Here is a 16,187-nt window from a genome sequence, read left to right on the forward strand (position 1 = left end):
GGGGCTGAGGTGGCCAACATAACCCTAAAACCTCTCTCACAGAATTAGTGAGAGTAGCTGGGAGGATGTGGGGCCTTCGAACCCTGACAGCTGTAAGTGGCAGTCAGTTGGCCCCACCCTTGCTTAGAGACCCAGAAAGGACCCTAATATGGGCATATGAGGGTGCTCCTTATTCAATGAGGCACTTGCCCACACAGAGAAGCCCTGTGATGGCTGGCACAGGGACACAAACTGGAGTGTTTGGAAAGCAAGCTAACAGTGGAGCCATGCTGGGATTACAGCCTCTAGAAAATGGGAAAAGTTATTAGCACCTAAGCCCTCTAGTGAGGCTAGGGATGGGCTGGTGAGAGCCACAACCAATGTACTATAGCCAAAGCCTTCCACCCCATCCTCCGTGTGCCCTCACACCCAGTCCCTCTCCTACTGTCATCTCTTGTAGGACAAGCTCACCCTATATCCCTATCTCCTTGGGCACCAGAGACTCATTTTCTAGTACCACCCCGCTCTCCCACTAACACATCCAGGATATGCCAGCCAAGGCCACATGGCCAGGCACCCATACTAGGTGCCACTGTCCATGTGCCCAGTGGGTAAATGACATAGCCTGGGTTTCTGCAGCAGTGACTAACACTGCAGATATGGCACCAATATCTGAGCTGCCAGACAGTGAGAGAGAAAGAGACTCCACAGCCCTCCCTGAGAGAGGAGCGGGGCTTGAGGAACCAACCTCAGGACCTCTGGTCTACTCGCCTCTCCTGCGGCAGAAGTGCCCAGGCAAGGGTAGAAGGAGGCAGCTGTGCAGACCACGGGCCTGCGGTGAGGAAGATCCTGCCAGAGGCAGAGTTGGCAGGGACAATTCTAGTCCCACTTTAAACTTGCCCCTTGGTGCTCTTGTCACAAAGCTGTGTGTAGCAGGCATGTGAGAGGACTTTGTAAAGTGGATGGTCTCTTGAAATTTAGGGTATCTGGGACTGGAGAGGTGGCCCAGTGGGTAAGCTGCTGCTCTTTCAGAGAACTTGGGTTTGGTCCCAGCATCCCTATGGCAGCTCCCAGCCATTTCTAACTCCAGTTCTGGGGGATCTGACACCCTCCTCTGTGCTCTGGGAGCCCCAGACACATATGTAGAACACATACAAATATGTAGACAAAACACACATACACAGATTCCAATCAATCAGTTTTTAAAAGGTTGTTTAAGATAAATCTACTTAATTTCTTCAAAATGGTTAAGATATAGAAAGAAATACATCTGTACTTTAATCCTAAAGAGAAAAACCCACCCTCAAATGAAGAAGAAAGGAGTTTCAGCCAGTCCAGTGATGAGCTCTAGAGTTTATTTCTCTTGGAAGAACAGAGTCAGAACACAGGTAGAACTGTAAACAGGCAGCTACAAAGGAGCAGAAAGAAGGGTGTGGCCTGACAGAGGTGCCCAAGCATGCACGCAGGGCCGCTTCATGGCGCCTGTGCCTCCTCATCGAGTGTATCCCCACGGGTGGGGCTGTGAAGTCCAGCCCATGGTGTGTGAGAGTACATGAAACATGCATGAGGCCCGACACCGCCAGGCCCAGGAAGCAGGACCCAGAGCACCCACATTGCCTGCTGCATATCACAGCCAAGGCTTAGACAGGAACAACAGGCAGCATGCACTGAAAGGCTCATCACTGTCACTGTGAGGACACTGAGCACGCGGGAGCCCTGTCACCCGTGTGGGATGGGGAGTGTCTTAGGTGGGACAAGAGTAGCATCCCTACCACTCGCTCACACTGCTCGCATCCACACACACTGGACTTCATGCTTCCACTAAGAGAAATGCCTGGACACCGTTGAGGCCAGCCAGTGAACACTGCCTAGTGCAAGTGCAAGGCTTGCCTATGGAGGGCAGGCAGCAAGTCCTGGCTGGATAGAGAGGCTGACCCTGACAGCCTGATCCTTGTCAGCATGGGACCCTTGCTGATTTGCTCAAAACAAATACTATTTTCTTTTTCCATCTTGAGTCTAAAACACTAAAGTGGCAGCAAGCAGGTTTTAAAGGTGAGATCCACACTCAGAGACCCGAGCCTTCACAAGGAGTCACTGGATGTGGGTCACCATTCCCATGGCACCTTCACAGGACCAGCTCAACGTGGCCTGTCTATCTGAGCCTCAGTGACCCTCTCCCTGGGACACTGAGCCTTGGCTGCCACCTGCTTCCCTTTCAGAAAAGGCAAAGGAGGCCCCATAAATATGAGAGAGGAGGCTGTCTCTCAGGACATGTCAAAGCACAGAAGTAAAGCAGGGGCTGCCTGCCTCAGTGTTCCCTTTATTAACATGGAGTGGAGCAGGCCATGGGCAGTTAGCGGACAGATCGAGGGTGTAGAGTCAGAACCTGGAGGTACCTGGTCTTGTAGGTCCTGGTGTGTCTTGGGGTAGGGGTGGTGGTGGTAGCAGCGTGCTGTTGGGGCTGCTGATGTCCCCCTCCCCCATCAGGGTCAGGTCAGCCACCTGCTCCTCCTCCACAGTCTGGATGCCCCTGGCCTCCAGTTCTGGTGATAGCCTCCTCCAGGCCTGTGTAGTGCCCTCTTTAACTGTGGAGATGCAGGAGGGCTTTGTAGGCTTCTCTCCAGGTTGGGTGGTCCCAGGAGGCCCAGGGGTGCTGTGGGCGGAGCCAGGGCTGTGGGCAGAGCCGGGGCTGTAGGCTGAGCAGGGGCTCTGGGCTGAGGCAGGGCTGGTAGCTGGGCTGTCGCTGTAGCTCTCCTCTGTCTGAACTGCTCCCTCCTGGCCATGGCCTGTAACCGCTCTCTTGCTAAAGCCCTTGACCGGGGGTGGGCTGGACAGGGCAAGTTCTGAGGAACCAGGAGGTAAGCGAAGAAACTCAGGCAGTACCAGGTCTTCCTTTCTTAGCAGCCCACGCTGGTCATCGGCTCTGTTGCTCTGAGCTTTGGAAATGAGCTCAAAAAACTCTATTGGAAGAAAACCCACAATGACCATATTTGAGAGACTCACAGATGCAAGCATGCCTCCACTGATCGCTTGCTCTTACCAGGGGCTTCTGCTGCCTTGAGCTGCTACCTGCAGCCAGCAGGGGTATGAGGTCCATTACACTACTTTACCCACTGAGCTGAGGCCAATGTCTGGCTGCCAGTCCCCCTGAAGATCACTCAGGCCTGGGCCTGACAACACCCCTCTACTTAGTAGGTGACACACTGGCTAGAACTCAGTATGATGCTGCTAGAACTCTGGCATGTATTTTGCTCATACGCGGAGCTCTATGAACCCGGGCCCAGATGAGGCTGAGGTGTAAGTGATGGCTGAGGTGGGGATGACAGAGCTAGGGCCCAGCTGCACTGCAGAGACTCCGATGCACGGCTAGCTGTGGAAGGCTGAGGCGAAGTCTTAGCTGGGAGCATCAGAGGGGCCTGAGAGCCACACAGCTCCCACGTTCATTGCCTTGGGGCTAAGGGGAAGGAGGCAGGAAGTGCCCCCCTGACCTACCTTCAGCACCCCAGCCTGTGAGCCAGAATGGGCACTGTGGGCCCAGCAGCAGCCTGGCTCCCTCATGCTGGCTCCAGAGCCTTTTCCTGCCACCAGGTTCTGTTTAACGTGACTTGGGTTCACCATTCATACTTCAGGGATCTGAAATTGCTCAACTACCCTAATGGCTGCCTGTGATCCATATGGAGTCCAGCACCCTCAACATTAGTGGTTCTCAGAAATGCACACTTCTCGCAATGGACAGTTCACATCTGCTTAGTGTTCAGAAAGCCCAAGGGAGACCTTAGATGGCTCTGCTCTGAAAAGGTTCCAGGGTTAAGGGAAACATTCCACTCTTACAGCCTCCAAGTCCCAAGGACTTCCTACAGAAATAAATCCTGGACCAGGGCAGATCAGGCCTTTCTCCAGCCTCTATGGTCAACATAGCTCAGTAAATCTACAGCCTTCTCGGGCCTAGGACTTCGCCCTCCTCCCTCACACCTGGCTCCTGCCCCCACCCAAGCTGGGCCCCAGCTCATGTCAGGATCTGGGGTTTGTGAGAAGGGAATTGGCTAAAAGCACAGCCAGGACTGCTGGTGGCCGGTGGGCCCGGTGGCTTTCAGCTCACTATGGGGGTTTAGTGAAGTTATGCCGACAGTGTTGGTGCAACAAGGACCAGGTTATGACAGGGCAGAGCAGGTTTAAGGACGGTTCTTTGCATTTACTGGAAAACACGGAAGTTTTAAAAAGTACACATACCCTCTGCTTCGTCCAAATTAATTTTCTGATATTTTTTTTTCCCAATCTTTGCAATAGATTCTTCTCTCTTTGAAAGCCGGGGATCCCTAGCACTTTTTCCATTTTCTCCTCTTATTTTAATAGAGTTAGACTTGCCTAGTGTTCTCTCCTCTCCCTGCATCAGAAGGAAAGTCAAGTTCTACTGCATGTCAGCACACGTAACATATCACTCATCAGAATGGGGAAGGCCCTGGGGGCCCAGACAGCAACAGTGAGTCTAGACGCACTTCGAAAATCAATCCCGATAATAAATTAACATAACAACGTTTATGGCTCACCCACCCACCCAGGACAAAGAAAGCCAAAGGCTGGCAGCTCATAGTAAGGTGGGGACTGAACCCCAAAGGGACAGCAGGAGAAATACCCACAATCCTGAGTAGACTCTCAGTCAGCCAAATGGGCGACAACAGGCACAAGGATCCCCAAGAGGTGGACACCACGGGAAAGGGGCAGTGACAGCATGGGGCAGGCATAAAGGGAATTACCATAGCCGAGTGGTTTCTGGGGCTGGAGTTCACAGCTGAGCTTTGTTTGACAGGAGCACCTTTCTGTTTGTCTGTGGACACTAAACACATGAGACAAGCTTATGACCAGAAGTTCACAGTGCCCTCTGAACAATAAACACAATTTGGCGTGTTCTGTGAGAGCAAAGGCCCTCTCTCTTCTCCCTTATCTAACATGCACACACAGGCCAGAGCCTAAGTTTCCTGCTGTCCACCTGATGCAGCTGGAGAGGGCAGAGGGATATGAAGAGATCTGTACATTTTCCGGGACACCGGGAAGCCGGTATTGAAAAACTCATGCCACATACCATGTGCTACATGTACTCCTTTGGAATCTGACATTACGTCCTGCCTTTGTCCCCGTCAGTGTGTAGCTGGCTCCTATGGCAATGAGCCTGAAGACCACTGCCTGGCTCACTAGGATTCCAGCTCACAGCACCCTGTAGGTCTGCAGCTTCCCTGCAAACTCGCTTGCACACAGAGTCTACGTGCCAGCCCTGGAGGAAGCTGCTGAGAACCCACCCAGCAGAGCTGGTGCCTGCCCTGTGGAAGCTGCGCAGATGGTGCTCAGCCTGCCCAGTCTAGAGCCAAGGTGCAGCATTTTCTAGAGTGAACGGTGACCAAGGAAGGGAAAGGCTTTTCTGTAAGGAGATGAAAACAGATAGGGACTGGAGTAGCTGTGCCCGGGCCACAGACCCATCCCTGCTAAGTTACCTGGGTGGAGGGGGACCTGTGTGTGCTCCATCCTAGGCCACAGGGGTTCCACTCACATAAACCCTCAGGAGTCATTTGGGCAGAAGCCCTGGGAGAAACCTACAGTTACCTGCAGCAACTTTCTATAAAGAACCTCCACCCAGATCACACCTCCTCAGCGCTTCTAGAAAGTCCTCTCCTGACCTGGTCAAGTACTATGGGGTCATAGGGGTCATAGGACAGAAGTGCCTCTCTCACAGGCTTCCTGTGCTAGTGCCCTGCATAATAGGGGCCACTGAGGCTTTGGAGGTAAGGGGGCCTCCATGTGGAGGTATGAGAAGCTTTGGCTAGGACTGACGCAGGTCAGGACTGAGGCCGATGAGGAACTGGATGACACAGAGATGTGTGGTCCACTCGGCCCCACATATGACTTCAGAGTGGCCTGATGCTGAGCCCAGCGCCTACTAGTTCCTGCTGGACAGGATCATGCCCACCACTGTCTTCACTTCCTATTTCATCTGGAGAGGCGAATCTCAGACAGGGCACTGGATTAAAGACAGGAGACCCAGAACAGGTCCCTGCTTTGTATCAACATGAGCTTCTAACGAAAAGAGCACCTTCTAGTACTTTCTGCCACATAAACATCCCTCTCTCTACAGCCAGGGGAGACGAAGCTGAGCAAATATGGGGTAAACTGCCATGTGAGGCCCCACCAGGCTGCCAGCTCCATCCGTCCACGGTGTGGTTATAAGACAACTACTGGGCAACTGAGTGGCAGGCTGGGGTGCTGGCGGCTGGGGGCTGCAACCTTACCTTTCCCTCTAGAAGGATCCCTCTCCTCTAGGATGACCCGCTGTCCATCCAGACTTGATATAGGGGCACCAAGGTCCAGGGGCTCCTTCTCCCCACTCTAGAGGCAGAGAGGATGCACTCAATCATTTACCCAGATTGGAACTTTCTGGAATAGTTGTTTTTAATCCAGCCACTGACAGTAGTAATAACCCAGGCTTAATGGAAACTCAATCCAGCTGGCCCCAGGGTCAGGTCACCCAGCCTGGCTGACCTGTGGGAATATGGAACCCTTAGAAGCTGGTGAAGCAGGTCTTTCAAAGGTCACTCAAAGGAGAGGCAGAACATCCAAGGGCAAACTGGGGACTCCTGAGCCCCAGAGAAAAGGTCAGTATGCATGTGTCAACACTCAATAACTTCTTCATCTGGCTTCTGCTTGAACACTGCTCATAGTCTCCATGATGGCCAGCCTAAAACCACCGTGTTGATCCCTGAACTGCTCTGAGGGGAACTCTAAAGGCGGGGTGCAGGAAGCAATCTTAGCTCTAGGATGTGAGTGGCCTGGTGCTCGAGAGTGCTCCGACGATCTGCCCTCTCTTAGGCAGTCTGCTCCTCCACTTCAAGGAGGAGGAGGAGAGAGCATACACCCTGGATGCCAGGCCGGGTTGGTCTCTGTAGGCAGATTTCTCTAAACTGGAGCCCACAAGGGGAAGTGGGATCAAGTTACGCCGGAAGCTAGAGCCTGTGAATGATTACGTAGGCTCCTCTGGTTCACTTCAGAGCTCTTAAACAATTCTGAGGACAACTTCAGGAAAAATCAAAAATGTAAGCATACTAGAAATCACATCCCAGTATAGTGATGTATGCCTGTGATCCAAGGGTGGGCTGGGCTAGTGGCACACACCTTTAATCCTGGTACTCGGAGGTGGAGGTGGGTATGTCTCTGAGTTCAAGGTCAGCCTGACCCACACAGCAAGTGCTGGGGCGGCCTACATCCTCTGTTTCTACCCAGAGAAACTTTGTCTCAAAAAACAAACAAACAAACAAAATATCAAGGAGCTTGGCTGTAGTGGATGAGGAAGCCCTGGGAGATGCTAGCCCCAAGTCACATGAGTCACACTGCTTCAAGGCCAGAGCCCCATCCTAGCTACTGGCCCACGGAGACTGGAAAGGAACCGGAAAGGCCTGCTATCCCCTTCCTCACTCCAAAGCCCAGTGTGCAAGTGCATGTGGAACTGCTGGTCTGTCAGTGTAGGTGACAGTGACAGTGTACCTGTGCCCTGGCAAACTGCACACCACGTGCTGGCTGTGCTGTTTTCTTGTCACACCTGAAAACCACGGAGATGCTTCAGGGTGCTCACTGCTTCGGTCTGGTTCACCTGAAGCAGATATCAACCTCTCCTATAATGAATACTGTGCAAATAAACGAGAGAGAGAAAACAGGCGGCAGAGGCGGGCGCTGTCCTAACCTAGGCAGGACGGTGACATGAAATGGGATGTGGGACTGAGGTATGAAAGGACAACTCCAAATGACACTCACCAGCCTCACCAGCAGGCTACCCAGGTCCAGGCCGTACTTGGCCACCACGGGCCGCAACACTTCCGTGACTGGCTTGGTGGGCTTGGCCTTGAGTCCCACTGACCGGTTAATTGGAACGAGATCCAGCCTGGAGGTAGGGCAGGGAGATATTCACAAAAGATCCAGTTCTGGCTCCAGCACGTCTCTAGAATCTCCTTAACAGAACAGGATTTGGCAGCTTGGGGACCCCAGTGACACAGCCCCGTGGAAGGAGCAGTCTCCCGCATGTGGAGGGGTCTATGACACCCTCCTGAGACCTACAACTGGGTCCAGGGCTGCCATGATGAAGGACTGAGCAGTCAGGCGTCTGCCTGAAGTCCTCTAGGTAGAGACTCCCGCCTCTTTCCCCACCATGATGTTGGGGCTACACAGCCCACATGTGGTGCCTGCCCCGTTGTCAAGAGTCTGGTGGGGCACTGACATTCTTTTATGGCCTGACATGGGACAAGTACATGCTCATTGGGTAAAGAGATTAGCAGGAACTAGAAGTCCTGAGGCTCAAACTGTGGAGGTTTTGGAAGTCTCCAGAAACCTGTATGCTGTTTTCTTACCGAAACAAAGTACGCTTTTCCAAGCGTAGGTCCCTGGTGGCCAGGATGCTGCTGTCCTGATGCAGCACCAGAGGCTGAGGAACAAAGACACCAGAGTTAACGTGGGAGCATGTGGGCTTGACATGTAACAGCACACAGCTGCAAGAACAAAAGAGCAGTTCAAAATTAGCCCGACCGGCACCCTCTAGACACTGGGGTGTGCTGCCATGCACCCCCCAACCCCTGGGAGTTCCACTTGCAGCTGCTCTGCTTCAGGGGCAGGAGGTGGTAGTGGTGGTGTCAGGAGTGGAGCACCAACAAGGATGGGGGAAGCAGACAGAGCTGCGACACAGTACCTTGTCTCCGCCCACCAGGAAGAGGTCCACAGCAGCCCCATTGATGCCATGCCGTTCACACAATCCAGACAGGATCTCTTTGATGGAAAACCCGGACTTGACAGCAACCACACAGGATGTCCCGTCTGGGAGGTGGACACAGCAGTGTTTGGCAGCCTTATCTCTCTCGAGTGCTGAGGTCCTACAGGCCTCTGACTGTAGGATAGGAAGACATGTGTCAGTGTCTGGAGGTCAGGGACTCTCCTGAGGAAGGTTCAGACAGCCTAGTCTCATGTGCCCAATAATCTGCCTGTCCCCCATGCCGTTCCACATACACAGAAATTCAGAAGCCACCACAGGGCATCCCCTGACCCCAGAGCTGATGGTGTGGTAGGATGTGAGGAAAGGGTGAGGGAAGGTAATGGCCTCTCTCAACTATGGTAACTATATGGCTCACAAACGAAGCATGGCTGCTGTCCTGCCGGATGGATTACCCAGCATACCTCTGTGCTGAGTCCACCTCACCGCTGCAGTCTGAGGTTGTGACGATGAGCTGCCTAAGGTCTGCAAGCTGTCCTGACCCTCAGGGCACAGGCCTGTGAGACCTGCCTTACAGCCATCTCAGAGCTGTCTGAAAAGCCTCGTTACTTCAGAAACCTGGCTGGGAGGTGGGGACTGGATGCAGAAATGGCCAAGGACTCCTGAATCACTGTGGCTCCTCCCATGGAGCGACTGTAGAAGTGGCAGAGCCAGTTCTCATCCTAGTTTCCCCGTCACATGGGGAGGAACCTAGGCTGGCCACTGGATGGCGACAAAAACATGGTCCTGCTGGCCCCAGTGCCATAGACCCATAGTTATCTGTGAGCTGTGAGGCACTGGAGGCCCAAGTAAGGCCCGCCCAGGCACAGGAGCACCACCCTGGACACACAAGGACAGACACTTCATGTTTTCCAACACTAAGCTGGGGTACTGGGCAGCGATGAGCAACTGACCCATGGTGGCCTTGACAGGATAGCTGGAGTAATGAAAGGAGAAATAATCACCCATGCTAATGTTAATTGTTGATGGATAGTTTCAGACGTCACAGTACTGACAACCAACGTTTCCTAAAAATTCTTATCAGGCAATGGTTGACAGAGTAGCAAGTCTTAAATTCTACCCAGTTCCCCTCACGGCAGATTAGCAAGGAGCAGGGCAAGCAGGGTGCCCTGAAGAGACCTGCAGGGCTACGCCTCGCTCTGCAGTAGGAGGGGCCAGCTCCTAAGAGCCCAAAGCAGACACAAACACTGGAATGTTAAAGTCAACAGGAGGTCTGAGCCACCGTTAGAAGACAAAAGCCCCACTTCAAAGCATACTGTGTTCTCTTAGTGGGAGTTCAAAAATATGAACTACACAGAACAAAGGGACTTAAGAAATAATCTCCAAGCTAATTATACTCCTTATGTGCGCAGTACCCTCCCCATCTACCCCCTCACTGCCCTAGGGTCCTGGACTGGGAACCCAGGGATGGTATCCAATCTCGGCACTGTTTATGAAACACACGCTGGGTCGTCAATGAGCCAGGCTTCGTTTACCAGTTGGTAGGTGTGGCCTGTGACTCCTGGAATGAAGGGAGGTGGCCACTCACCAGGTCTAGGCTCCCCGCAGAAGAGACAGAGCCTTGGGACTCGCGACGACAGAGGCCTCCATTGGCATGAAGGGCATCTTGAAAGAAGGGAATGACTGGGGTGAGTCAGAAGCCACGGCTTCACATGCCTTCACTCACTCGTAGAACCCCTATCTCACCCCTCAGATGGAAAGACATAATACAGGAAGGACAGAGAGACAGCAAAACATGAGAGGCCCTTCCCTGCACCACCTGTTCCACTGGGGTTTAGTCAAACAACTCCCTCACAGCAGAGGTCAAGGTCGGGGCCACCAAGGAGGTCACTGTGGGGGCCCTGTAGGACTTGAGGCATTGCCAGGCACTAGAGAGCAGGGGACAGTGCTGTGCAGCCCAGGCTCGTGTCCCCGTGTCTTCATTTGAGCCATGATTTGGGTCTGAAGAAGACTCTTCCTGTGACCAGCTGCTCATTTTACCTGTGATCCGTTGCCCATCTTCTTCCTCCTCACAAATCCCATGAGAGCCAAAAGTCCATCTCACTAAGGTTTTCTAACCATGATCTAGGCTGGCCTACATACCACGTAAGGACCAAACACTGTTTTATCCCAAGTCAGACTGACATTCACACTCCTGGATCTGGTGACCTACTCTGAACAAGTAGCTTCTCGGGCATCTATAGACCCTGGATCAGACAAGAGTGTCTGAAGCCCTCTACAGATGACTCTGCAAGTCTTCCAGGTATGAGAGGTCTGCACAGGACACACTCCCCATCCCCCAGTGCCCACCCACCAACGCAATGGCTGATGCGCATTCATGGGCACAGGTATCAAACCGTGCCTGGCCACAGGAATAGCACATTTGTGTTTGTTTCTATTGGCTTGATTCTGGTTTCCAAGCTTTCTACTGAAGCACCTGTTACTCTCCTAGCAGGAAGAAAAGGAGCCCAGTCAGCCAGACACCCTGCTTCAAGGAGTTTCCAGAAGGTTTTGGAGTAGACCTACTTCACAGGCTGACTCATCCCCAACTCTGCTGCATTCCCAGGGTTGGTGACATTCCCTCATCCCTCCAGATAGCTGCGCTGCGTCTCTGCCTGCCTACCACGGTCTCTCACATCACCATGGCAGCCCAGCTCCCTCCCACAACGCATGGTCTGCATCCACATACCATGGGCATGATCACCATGGTCCTTCTTCTTCTGGGAACGCCCCGTGCTCCTGCTCCTTGACCAAGAGAAAAAGGCCCCTTTGCGCTTTTTCTCACTATCCTCTTCCCCAACATCTTCATTCAGGGATCGTCCTGATTTTGATTTTCCACTTAACTGTCACCAAAAAGAAACACCAGTTAAGACAGACACTCAAGGAGCCCCACACAGAGCTCTATGAGTAAGGATTCTGAGGAATAATGTAGATCCTTCAGTGGGTCAAGGGCACAGTCCCCTCTTTCACCACTGAGGTAGCCAGGGTTAGGGGGCCAGGGAAGGGCTTGAGAGTATCTGTCCTACATGCCCGACCTCAGCTGGTGAAGGGATGGGTGCACACAGCCTTCCTCTCACCCCCACAAGGGCTGGCCCAGCACCTTTTTCGGTGTGGATACATTGGAGTGGTCAGAGCTGATGCTGTGCTTGGAAGCTGGGCTGCTGGGGACCTGCTGGGAGTCCGGGAGGGTACGCCCCTCCACCTCTGCCAGGACGCATTCTTGGTACAGCTGGGATTTCAGAAAGCGAGTATAGCTGTCAAACTTCATCAGGTTGAAAATCTGTGGGGCAGATGCCATGCAGTATAGTTACAGAAGGAATGGGAACTCCGTAGGCCCTAGGTGGTACAGGAGATCTGTACCCATGAGCGAGTGGCATTTTGGAAGGATGTCATTCCTGCTAACCATCCCTTGGGCCCCAGAGCGTTCTGATGTTAATTAACTCTCCAGGGATCCTTCTGGTCACACTCAGCAGCCTCCCTCTCCTTTGCCACTCTGGGGAGCAGAGTCATAGGGGTTATGCACAGCCTGAAAGGCAGGCAGACAGACTGTGGCTGCACCCTTAGCAGGTCTTCATTTCCTAAGGACTTGGAAGGCAGCGGTCTCAAGGTGAGGCCTGGAAGGATCTGCTTAGTTTTCAGCCAATTCCTGCAACCTCGTGGCACAGCAGCTGGCAGGGCAGGGAGTGTGTTCTGGATGGGTCAGATCACATGCTCTTCCAGAATTAAGACACAGACATGGAAACAGGGCTCCATGTGCATCCTGTGGTCCAGCACTCAGGAGTAGGTGAGCTTCACATCGGTGGTAGTGAAGCTCCACAGTGAGACCCTGTCTTAAACACCAATGACTCCTACTGCTAAGCACACAAGCGTACAAGTATATAGACAGGCCCACACAGCGTTCTGGATGTACACTAGTGTGACAGTGATGTGTGCTCATAGAAAGCTTTCTCTGGCCTGGGACAATGCAGTACCATCTGCTCTCGGATGCTGGAAGGGAGGCTGAACTTGCTCAGGGTCAGCCCTGCAATCATGAAAGACCATTAACCTTCCAGTATGTGCTGTGTGGCCAAGCAGTATCTGTCATGTTCTGCAGATCAAGTGTGTCCAATGCACTTAAAAAACCTTTCTCTTGTTTATTCTTATTTATTCATTCATTTACTTATTTAGTGTGTGTGTGTGCATGTGTATGTGTATGTGTGTGCATGTGTGTATGTGTGTGTGAGTGTGTATGTGTGTATGTATATATGTGTGTGTTTGTGTGTATGTGTGTGTATTATGTGTATGTGTGTGTATGTGTGTATATGTATGTGTGTGTGCATGTGTGTGCATGCGTGTATGTATGTGTGTGTATGTGTGTGTGCATGTGTGTGTATTGTGTGTATGTGTGAATGTGAGTGTGTGTGAGTATGTATATGTGTGTATGTATGTGTGTGTGCATGTGTGTATATGTGTGTTGTGTATGTGTATGTGTGTATATGTGTGTGTGTGTGTGTATGTGTGTGTGTGTATATGTTACACACCTGCCATAGTCCATGTATAGAGGTCAGAGTACAACTTACAGAAGTTGATTCTCTCCTTCCACTATGTGAGTCCCAATGATCAAATTCAGGTTGCCAGGTTTGGCAGCAAGAGCCTTTACCTGCTGGGCCATCTCACCAGCCCCAGTGACTTTTGAAAAGTAATATTGCCCCTTATTTTGGTTGACATGGGGCTATCTGTGGCATAGGCTCTTTGTTCCTCAGCTCTGCGGAACCCTTTTGAGACTAGAGCCCAGTGGTCAGACTGGTTCGTAACCATGCCCACATTACCAGCAGCCCCCTCCCCAGGAGAACGTGTGGTGCTCTGAGTAAGTCTGCACCCCAAGCCCTGGCTGGAAGTCCCACGGAGGGAAGACTGTCTGCAACGTCACCTGGAGCTGCTGTTCCTTGAACATGTCGGGGTGGGGTGCATTGAGAATATCATCTGCCAGCTGGGCCTGGCTGTCAATGTTGACAGGAGTGGTGGCTTTGCTGCACAGGAATTTACTGAAAATCTCCCGGGCCCTGTAAGAGAGCTGACAGGTAGAAAAGTCTGAGCAGATCTTTGGACACACATTTCCTAAGGCTGACTCCGCTTCGGGGCTGGAGAGCTGAGTCATAGCCCTGTCCATAGTCTGGCTTATGCAGGTAAATATGAAAGGATGAGCCAGGAAGGAACTCTTGATCCGGCTCCTCCAAGTGTGCACCACAGGGGAGGGCAGGAGCGCACAGTGCTCTGAGCACAAGAAACAGGCACAAGGCCACTCTGTGAGGACAGCTATTACATTGAGGGAAATGCCATAGACATGCCCAGGGTAGTCCTGGGATGGCTGGAGAGGAACTGTTAAGCCACAGGTAGAGGGTGCAGTTTGCCAGTGCTTCTCCAAGTCCCCTCAAACACTGTTCCTTCCTCCCCATCCCAAAATCAAGTGCCACCTCTGCCAGGCTCTGTGGCAAGACATTTATGCAGACTATGTTTAGGCAGAATTAAATGTCACACACTTAAGTTTTTATTCCGAAGCAGAAATGTCACTTTTTTTAAAAAGACATGTAAGAAACATCCCATCGACTACTCAAGAGCACTTGATGTAACCGTATGCCCATGTGCCACCTGACCCTCACACAGCCCCAGCCCCTGCTCTGAAGAGCAATTTACCTCTTTTTTGTCATGTGCAGGGACATGACTGAAACATTCACAGGCCTGCCAGAATAAAATGTTCTCTTCACTGAATTCCTTCCGTAGAAAATCCTGAGGGAACACAGGGAGGAGAGCAGTTGTCATTCCGCAATCCCTGCATGCAGCTGAGCCCCTCGTCCTTTCCCTGGCCCCTTTGTCCCCCTTTGTCTACCACATGGCAGAATAGATGCTTCTTGAGAGGCCTTGAGAGCAGGCAGAGGCTGTGCAGCACATTTGAGCAGGCCATCTGCCTCACAGCTCTGTTCTCAAGCGCTGGTCATCTTGGTTTTTTTTTAAAGAAACACATTTTTAGTTTCTAGTTAGCATATAAAATGACATCATATCACGTTGGCACTGTTACCATGGGCTGCTCATAACCATCCCATCACTCTCTGTGGCCCCACCCCCACTCCTGGATCCTTAAGAGCTGTATTTGTCAGCATGCATTTCCAAGAATTTTGAGGAAGCTCCAGCTAGGATGATGTCATACAATTGTAATTCTAGTACTCAGAAGGATGAGGCAGGGGAATTATGAGTTCCAAACCAGCATGAGTAACACAGTGAAATCCAGTCTCAAAACAAACTAAAAAACAAACACAGAGGGGTTGGGGGTTTAGCTCAGTGGTGGTGCCTAGCAAGTTAAAGGCCCTGGGTTCAGCCCCCAGCTCTGGGAAAAAAAAAAAAAAAAAAAAAAAAAAAAAAAAAACAAACACAGAAAGCCAAGAGTCTGATGTCCTTGCTGCAGAGACATTGAGAGAGTGGAGGAAAGGGGCCCTCAGGGACGCCCAGGGCAGGAGGCAGGCCAGGAAGGGAAAACTGAATGGACGGCCTCTACAAATGCACTCCACCCTGAGCCTTGAGCTTGGAGCAAGCGCTGGGATGACCACACCCCTAACAAGGTGATGTACAGTCTCTGAGGTCTGAGATGACCCAATGACCTCAGCATCCTAGGCAAAGTGCCAGCAGCCCGCAGCAGTCCCCCTGACTCACGGAGAAGTAGCGGACACCGACAGGATCCTGCAGCAGACGCTCAAATGACACTGCCCAGCTTGCAACTCTCCTCTCTCTTAGGCGCCGGCAGCTCTGCACACTGGGGAGGCTGGCATTGCTGCTCAGGCTGTTGTTGCTGATGCAGTCCTTCAGGTCAGCTCCCGTCAACTCTGCAGATCAACACGGATACCTGCACCTCCTGCCTTCTTGGCAGGGAGGCCACAGGGACCGATACCCAGCTCTACTTTCCATGCCCGTTCAGTCAGCGGGAGGCGTTTATAAGTGCACCACAAAGCAAAAAGACCCTGGGTGAAGTCTGAGGAGGGGCTGCAATTGGCCCCATAGTCCTGGTGCTGTCCGTTGTGATTTGGAATCCATGGGTCACTGCTTGTGCACTTTTCTGTGTGCAGGTCACTTTTCAGTGACAACATTAAGCCGTACCATCTGAATTGGATATTTAACCATGTGTCGTCTGGCAGCTCATTCACTGGTGACCCCGATATGGGAAAATGTTACAGTAAAGAGAAGGAGGTGTGTCTGTCTAGGAAGATCCCACCTGTCATCCTTGTCCACTTAATGAAGCAGCTCAGGATGAGAGGAGGCCACCATGGGCCAGTGTAAGTGGCACTCTAGACTTGGTACACGCATTGCTCTGGTCAGCAGGGCCCATGGAGCTTCCCTAGATGAGGATGGCCCTGGTCAGAGTCAAGGCCATCCCACTGTAGCGTTCTACTGGGCTATGCCGTCA

General features: G+C 52.2%; 1 protein-coding gene across 4 annotated transcripts in view; it reads right to left on the reverse strand.

Annotated features, from left to right (window-relative positions):
• Rgs12 (regulator of G protein signaling 12) overlaps window positions 1–16,187 on the reverse strand; it is a 92,515-nt gene that overhangs the window by 5,546 nt on the left and 70,782 nt on the right. For 3 of the 4 annotated variants that reach the window (XM_032916291.1, XM_032916293.1, XM_032916292.1), the window contains 13 exons: window positions 15,440–15,609; window positions 14,429–14,521; window positions 13,665–13,808; window positions 11,856–12,035; window positions 11,445–11,598; window positions 10,305–10,381; window positions 8,699–8,893; window positions 8,364–8,437; window positions 7,774–7,900; window positions 6,258–6,354; window positions 4,734–4,813; window positions 4,210–4,363; window positions 2,376–2,939 (listed from right to left, as the gene is read on the reverse strand). In XM_032916291.1, coding sequence (XP_032772182.1) covers window positions 2,376–2,939; window positions 4,210–4,363; window positions 4,734–4,813; window positions 6,258–6,354; window positions 7,774–7,900; window positions 8,364–8,437; window positions 8,699–8,893; window positions 10,305–10,381; window positions 11,445–11,598; window positions 11,856–12,035; window positions 13,665–13,808; window positions 14,429–14,521; window positions 15,440–15,609 — 2,109 coding nt within the window. Of the gene's footprint in view, window positions 1–1,312; window positions 2,940–4,209; window positions 4,364–4,733; window positions 4,814–6,257; window positions 6,355–7,773; window positions 7,901–8,363; window positions 8,438–8,698; window positions 8,894–10,304; window positions 10,382–11,444; window positions 11,599–11,855; window positions 12,036–13,664; window positions 13,809–14,428; window positions 14,522–15,439; window positions 15,610–16,187 lie in introns of those variants that run through there. The other variant, XM_032916294.1, reaches the window with a different exon arrangement.

Source organism: Rattus rattus, chromosome 11 (genome assembly GCF_011064425.1).
Source record: "Rattus rattus isolate New Zealand chromosome 11, Rrattus_CSIRO_v1, whole genome shotgun sequence".
Lineage (NCBI taxonomy): Eukaryota > Metazoa > Chordata > Mammalia > Rodentia > Muridae > Rattus > Rattus rattus.